The sequence below is a fragment of the Panthera pardus genome, unplaced genomic scaffold (assembly GCF_024362965.1).
Source record: "Panthera pardus isolate Hobbes unplaced genomic scaffold, ASM2436296v1 HiC_scaffold_1, whole genome shotgun sequence".
NCBI lineage: Eukaryota > Metazoa > Chordata > Mammalia > Carnivora > Felidae > Panthera > Panthera pardus.
This window is the reverse complement of record NW_026526654.1, coordinates 6,216,986-6,225,295: the sequence shown is the minus strand read 5'-3', so window position 1 is coordinate 6,225,295 and position 8,310 is coordinate 6,216,986. Positions and strand designations below refer to the sequence as shown.

General features: G+C 33.2%; 1 protein-coding gene across 1 annotated transcript; it reads right to left on the bottom strand.

The window, feature by feature from the left end:
- Nucleotides 1-5,396: 5,396 nt before the first annotated feature.
- Nucleotides 5,397-6,341, bottom strand: LOC109257141 (olfactory receptor 2T29-like). The gene has a single exon (XM_019433104.2). The coding sequence runs from the start codon at nt 6,339-6,341 to the stop codon at nt 5,397-5,399; it is 945 nt and encodes a 314-aa protein (XP_019288649.2).
- Nucleotides 6,342-8,310: the final 1,969 nt, after the last annotated feature.

Sequence of the window (8,310 nt, the reverse complement as noted above, 5' to 3'; positions counted from 1 at the left end):
ACCGGCAGTAAACTCTTTGAACTCAGTCATAACAACTTACTAGTTGTTGCCAGAGGCAAGGGAAACATGTTGCCAGAGGCAAGGGAAACAAAAGGGAAAACTAGACATGTTGTCAAAGGTAAGGGAAACAAAAGCAAAACTAACTATTGGGACTTCACCAAGGTGAAAAGCTTCTGTACAGGTAAGGAAACAATCAAGAAAACTAAAAGGCAACCTTTGGAAAGGTACAAGATATTTGCAAATGATATATCTGATAAAGGGTTAGTATCCAAAATCTATAAAGAACTTACCAAGTCAACACCCAAAAAAGAAATAATCCAGTGAAGAAATGGGGAGCCTACCTGAATAGACACATGCACTCCTTTGTTTCTGGCAGCATTTTCAGCAATAGCCAAATTATGAAAACAGCCCAAATATCGATCAGATATAGATATAGATCTATATACAGATATATATATATAGATAGATAGATATATAGATAGATAGATATATATATACAATAGTGTCAGCCATAAAAAAAAGGATGAGATTTTGCCATGTTCAAGACACAGATGGAGCTAGAGTGTATATGCTAAGTGAAATAAGTCATTCAGAGAAAGAAATTTACTATATGATTTAAACTCATGTGTGGAATTTAAGAACCAAAATAGATGAAAATGGAAGCAAGAAAAAAAAGGAGAAAGCAAGGTAAACCATAAAAAAGACTCAACTATACAGAAAAAACTGAAGGTTTCTTGAGGAGAGGTGGACAGGGGGATGGGCTAAATTGGTGATGGGTATTAAGGAGGGCACTTGTGATAAACACTGCATAATTATATAAACACATCATATGTAAGTGATGAATCAAAAAATTTTATTCCTGGAACTAATATTACACTATGTGGTAACTAAGTAGAACAAAATTAAATACAAGCTTTATAAAAGAAAAAAAAAACATAAAAAAGTTAAATAAATTTTAAAACATAAAAAAGGACATCTTACCATTTGTGATTACAAGGATAAGTCTACAGGACATTAGGCTAAGTGAAATAAGTCTGATTGAGAAAGACAACCACTATGGGTTTAAGTAATATGTGGAATCTAAAAGCACAATTTAATAATAATAAAAAAAAGCAGAACAAGAACTATACAAAGTACAAAACAGTGGTCTCCAGAGGCCAGAGGGGTATAATGATGGGCAAAATGGATGAAAGGGAAAGCGAGATACTGTCTTCCAGTTTGAAATGAATAAGTCACAGTAATAAAAGGCAGGGCATAAGGAATATTGTCCATGATATTTAAATACTGTTGTATGGTGACAGATGATAGCTACAGTTGTGGTGACAATAGCATAACTTCTATACTTGTCAAAGCACTATTCTGTACACCAAAAACTAACGTAATGTTGAATGTTGTAAAATAAGTTTTTTAAATACTATTTGAAAAAAGGTTAAATAAATCTATAAACTAGTTAGCCCAGTATCTATAGTACTCATTAGTACTGTACTTAGTACACAGTAAACCTCAATAAATGAAAAAGCTAGATAAATATTCATTCACATACTCACATACATTTGTATAAATATGTACATATATGCATACGATGTTGGCAAGTTAATTACTCATCTAACAATTCTGTCCTGCTTATAGAGTATTATTTACCATTCACAAATGAAACTAGTAAGCATTTTATAAGTCAGCCTGAATTTCACACCTTGTGATCAATCTAGGGAACCACTTTTATCCAGATATCTTCTGCTCAAAGCCTAAGGTTATGTTCTTTAATGTTTAACCAGTGAAATTAATTGTTACCTGGACAATTCAGAGCTTTGCTTAAGATGCTTACTGAAATTTATCATTATCTCTACTATGCACACGTGTGACAGACATATTTTCATGACTCAGATTTGGAACCTGTAATCTATCAATAACTTATTATACCAAGCAACTGGAACTTCCTTGGAGGCTAACATCTATATAGAGGGAATATCCAATCCTTCTACAACTATGCAAAACAAACTTCTGTGGTTACAATATGATATCAACAATACCTTATTTTATCTTTTATATTGCAACTTTATGGCATTTATGCATACAGCATTTCAAATTTATACTGTAATTAAGGTATAATTATTCACACGGGAAATCATTTGAAAATAATGTGTCACATCTATCTTCTCAGAAAATGTACAGTATCCATGAGTAAATTGGAGTATAAGTAAATTGGTTTTCTCTGGAACTTGGTATCACCAAGTTTTCAGTCTAGAGTAAAGATGACAGAACTAACTTTAATGAAAATCACTATTTTTCACAATAGAAAGGCCCAGTCACTCAAGTAACTCTGAGTTCATGCATATTAGCAAATATCAATTTGGATATTACTACCATTAGGGTAATGGTAGTAATATCAAACAAAATATTTAACCTGTTGGTGCCTTAGTTTCCTTCTCTGTAAGAAGGACATAATAAAAATAGGTGCCTTATAGTCAACAATCGTATAATGTACACTTGAAAGTTTGTTAATAGGTTGATATCATGATAGATGTTCCTATATGAAATAAATAAATAAATTTATATTCCAAATAAATAAATTTAACAACCACCTCCACCAAAACAAAAATATTATCTTCCTTGATAAGTTTAAGAGATTTAAATAAGTTTATATATGTAATATCATTAGAACAGTGACTTACACATAGTGTAAAATAAATAAATAAATAAAATATGCCATAAAAAATAAAAAGCAGAAAATTTGTAGAGAATAATGCAAGCTTCCCTGCCTAATCCATGTTGGTTTGCTACTAAATTTGGTAATAATTTCAGTCACAGTTCTTCATGTCCTTTGGAAGGTACAGAAAACTTAGAGTAAAAATAATTTGACCAGATGCTGGTGGAATCATGAGAAACAAACAAGAACATATTTTGAAGTTTGTGCATTTTAAACTACTTCAGTGCACAGCTGCTTTATGTAGCAATGTAGGCAAGTGCATGGGAGTGCCAAGAAACTCTTCTATTTGTTGTTTACACTCTAAATGCAAAACAATTTGGAGCAGCAAATATTCCTTTATGGCTAGTAATTCTGAGTATCAAGTACTATGTATAATTTGACTAAGATTTTCAAACTGCATGCTTCTTATAAATCCTTATTAGTATCAGATATGAAAAAAAATTATATTTTAATACTTTATTTAAAAAAAACAATTCATCATTCTAAAACATTTGCATCTGTTGTTTTTTTTTTTCCACTTGAGATAAAGTAAAAATTATTCTTTGAAAAAGTATGGTTCTATAACACATTTGTTTTGTTTAGCTCCATCTTGGTTCACATGTTCACAGTGTTTTAACTGGAACCATCAAATGTGTGTGTCATTATGATATAACAAATTGAGGGATGATATACACAGTACTCAATTATTTTGTAAGTTAAAGAGTATACATATTTCATGTATTTCATTAGACTGAAAAAAAAGAGTATAAACTAATTTTCCAATATTACTTCCCCAAATACTGCAAGATCCTTATTGTATAGCCATGAAGGTATTGATTGTGTCAAGAGAAAAAGGAAATGTCCACTTTTGAAAGCACCTAATTCACAAGTTGTCACAGCTAATTGGAAACTGGTATGTAAGCAATCAAGTTTGTGGTTTTAAGGAACAGATTCAACAAAGCCCTGTTTATCCCCTAAAGCCTCTAATTCCACTTAGAATCATCTATTCCACTTAGATCAACACTATTAAGCTCATCATCCTCACACACCTGGTCTCCATATTTCCTGTATTTCTCCTCTCCAATTCATTCTCTGATTTAACTTTTCAAAAATCCAACTCTCATAATTTTCTGATAATTTGTGAATACCTGGGTCACAAAAGGGCAAGAATTGAGGCTATAAATTGAACCCAGAAAGGAGGTGTCATTGGAACATTTTTTTCCTGCTTGGTCAACCATCTGAACTTTGCTTATAGTGTTCCTTTTCTGTGACATCATGTCCTTGAGCAAGACCTGTGGTTCCAGCCTCCTGTACTCATATGAAGGTAATAGCTAGTCATCATTCAACACTGAGCTCTAGGGTCTTTTTCAGCCTCTTTGGCCAAACTCATAAGTCGTAGGTAGAAGTAGTGTGTTCATATGAGTTGTACCCTTTCCATATATGCCTCAAAAAATTTTATGTTGGGGCGCCTGGGTGGCTCTGTTGGTTAAGTGTCCGACTTCAGCTCAGGTCATGATCTCATGGTTTGTGAGTTCAAGCCCTATGTTGGGCTCTGTGCTGACAGCTCATAGCCTGGCACCTGCTTCAGATTCTGTGTCTCCCTCTCTCTCTGACCCTCCTCTGCTCACACTCTGCTCTCTCTCCCTCAAAAATAAATAAAAATTTAAAAATATTTTTAAAATATGTATTTTTTTAATTTTTTATTACAACTATTGACACAAACTGCACTTATAGATCAAATTCCTTAGGGACAGCAGATATTTGTTATTTATATGTGAAATACACTTAGCTACTAGCTATTTTTTATTATAAAATAGCATAAGATGTGTTTTTTTAATAAATGAAGGATTGAATGTTTGATGGGCTTTCTCTGCTTGTTTGAATAAGAAGTTACATACTTCAGGTGTCAGCTCTGATATTACCTTATGCTGGAGAGCTTCCCTAAGCCCTTCTTCTTGGTGTTAATAATTTTTTCCCACAATCCCTTCTACCCCAATGTATTAATGATTTCAGAGAGGTAAAAGGCATTAAATATCTTCATATTTGGAACCTAAAGAACAAAACTTCCCTAATTAAATGCAGGCCAACAAATTGATTGTTGAAGTAATGACCAGCCATGATAACATGAGCATGATTTCCAAGATTTATCACTTACACAGCCACCATGCACCAAGGACAACTTTTGAAACAGACAAAAGTCTGATAGTTTATTTTTTATTATTAAGTAATTTTTAAGTTACAGAAAATTAATATGAATAATAGTAATAGTACAATTATTATGAATTTTAATAATAGTACAATAAACAATTAACATAACTTTTGCTTAGATTCTCTTAACATTATACCCCATTTTGTTTAGCACCTCTCTCTCTATCTCTCTCTTTCTCACCAGTTCTACATATTATGGTCTTTGTTTATAAATATTTTATTATATATTTCATAAGAATATGAGCATTTCCCACAGAGTCACAGTGCAGTTATCAACTTCAGAAAAATATAACATGTATACAATACCATTGTGCAAATATTTTGAATGCAGAAATGTAAAAATGAAGAGCTTTCTGGTACAGGGAAACAATTCCTGAGAAAGGGATAAATAGATGACAACAAATCATGCTATAATAATCTGAGGAATAACATTGGCATAGGATCCTACAGTTTTAATTTGTAGAGTGCAGGAAAAAACATTAGTACAAATATTTCCTACTTTTTAGTTTCCTGAAAGACAAATTCCACATTTTTTCAGTGCCTTTGTAACATCCTTATTCCTAAGACTATAAATTAAAGGGTTTAGAACAGGAGTGAGTATGGTGTAAAAGACAGATACAATCATGTCATTCTCAGGGGTGTGGTAGGAATTGGGGAGCATGTAGGTATAAATGGCAGCCCCATAGAAGAGGATGACAACAGTCATGTGGGAAGAACAAGTAGCAAAGGCCTTTTTCCGCCCCTCTGCTGACTTCATCCTGTGGATGGTGAAGAGGATGAAAGAATAGGAGCTTGAAATGACTGTCACAGGAATGAGGAGCATGAGAACGCAACATAAGTACATAAGTGTCTCATAGAGGGAAGTATCTGAGCAGGAAAGCTTCATTACAGCAGGGACTTCACAGAAGAAATGATGGATCTCCCGGGATCTGCAGAAGGGGAAGGTCATGGTGACAGGAGTGAGCATAAATCCATCCACAGATCCCAGCAACCAGCAGGAAGACACCAAGATGAGGCATACCCTATGGTTCATGAGGATAGGATAATGGAGTGGATGGCAGATGGCCACATAGCGGTCATAGGCCATGGCAGCTAGAAGGAAAAATTCTGAACCTACCAGTGTCAAATAGAGAAACATCTGCATCCCACATTCAGGGGCAGAGATCTTATTCACACCCATAACCTGGTCCATGAGCATCTTGGGCACAGTGACAGAAATGTACATCACATCCATGAGAGACAACTGAGTAATAAAAAAGTACATGGGGTTATGAAGGTGAACATCATAGTGTATCAAAAGGATCAGCATGGTGTTTCCAGACAAGGCCATCAGGAAAACCACAAAAATGACCACACAAAGCAGAGCTGGGTGCTTGGATTGACTGAAGAGTCCCACTAGGTCAAAATCTGATCGTACAGTATGGTTGGCCACCCAAGTGTTTTCCATTGGATTTCACCTGGATCACCAAGGAGAAATATGGAGTTAATGGATGATTCATGTGATATCATTACCTGAAATAAATGTTTCAGTAAGTTTGTGTGTGTATGTTTACACATGGAAAACCAGTGTGCTAATAAGGGGAAGTTTCAAGGACTTGGAAGTTTTAGGATTATAAATTACCTATAATTGAACAAATTTACTGAAATCTAAGAATTCAGATCTGCAAATCAAAAATATTGGTATTTTATAATTCCACTATTGGGTGTACATTTCCCCAAAGAAAACAAAAATTATAATTCAAAAAGATATATGCATCTCTATGTTTATTTTAGTTTTTCTCAAATTTCCATATGAACTTTATTTTTTCAAGTTTTAATTTAAATTCCAGTTAGTTAACATACAGTGTAATATTAGTTTTAGATATGCAATATACTGATTCAACTCTTTCATAGACCATCCGGTACTCATCAGAATTGTACAACAAGAAATCCTTTTGATCTGGACTTTTATTGGAATGTTCTGATTACTGAGTCAATGTCTTTATTAGTAATCATTCTGTTAAAATATTCTATTTCTTTTTTTAAGTTTTTTTTAAATTTAAATCCATGTTAGTTAACATATAGTGTAATAATAATTTTAGGAATAGAATTGAGTAATTCATCACTTATATATAGCACCCAGTGCTCATTCCAAAAAGTCCAGTTAATATATGTTGTAATATTAGTTTTGGTGTAAAATGTAGTGATTCCACCTACATAAACACATGAAGATTATTATATCAAGAGTATTCCTTAATCCCCATCACCTATTGTAACCATAAGTTTGTTCTCAATATTTAGGAGTATGTTTCTTGGTTTCTCTCTTTTTTCCCTTTTATCAATTGTTTTATTTATTAAATTCCCCATATTATTGAAATAACATTGTATTTTTATTTCTCTGACCGACTTGTTTTGCTTAGCATAATACTCTCTACTTCCATCCATGTCATTTCAAATGGCATGATGTCATTCTTTTTTATGGCTGAGTAATATTCCGTTGTATATTTTTTATATCCACTCCTATGCTTATTACAGCATTATTTACAAGAGCCAAGATATGGAAACAGCTTAATTGTCCATTGAAAGATTAATGGATACAGATTGAGTAGTGTGTGTGTGTGTGTGTGTGTGTGTGTGTGTGTGTGTGTATGCACAATGGAATATTATCCAGCCACATAATCCATAAGATCATGCCCTTTGTGACAACATGGATGTGCATAGATGGTATCATGCTAAGTGAAGTAAGTCCGACTGAGAAAGACATATACATGACTTCACTCCCATATGTGGAATTTAATAACACAAATGAATGAACAAACAAAAAGCAAAATCAGACCTATAAATACAGAGACATAAATGATGGTTGCCAGAGAAGAAATTGATAGAGCATGACAAAATGGGTGAAGAAGAATTCCAATTATGGAACAAATAAGTCACAGGAAAGATGGCACAGTATAAGGAATATAGTCAATGACATTGTATGTTTTCTTTTATTTTTGTATTTGTTTTCTTCATCCATTTTAATTTAATTTATTTTTTTTAATTTGAGTATAGTTGGCAATGTTCCATTAGTTACAATTGTACAACTTAATAGTCTAAAAAGTTTATACATTATGCTATCTTCACCACACTTACACCTACCATCTGTCCCATTACATTGCTGTTAAAATATCATTTACCATATTCTTTATGCTCTTCTTTTTATCCCTGTGACTTATCATCCCACACTAGGTGGTCCATACCTCCATCTCCCCTTCACTCATTTTTCCCTGTCTTTATCACCCTGATACTGTTTGGTGACAGATGGTAGCTACACATTTTGTGAGCATCACATAACTTTTATCCTGATTGAATCAATATGTTGTACACCTGAAACTATTGAAACATTATGTGTCAGGTATATGCTAATAAAAAAATTAAAGTATATTGGTAACTTA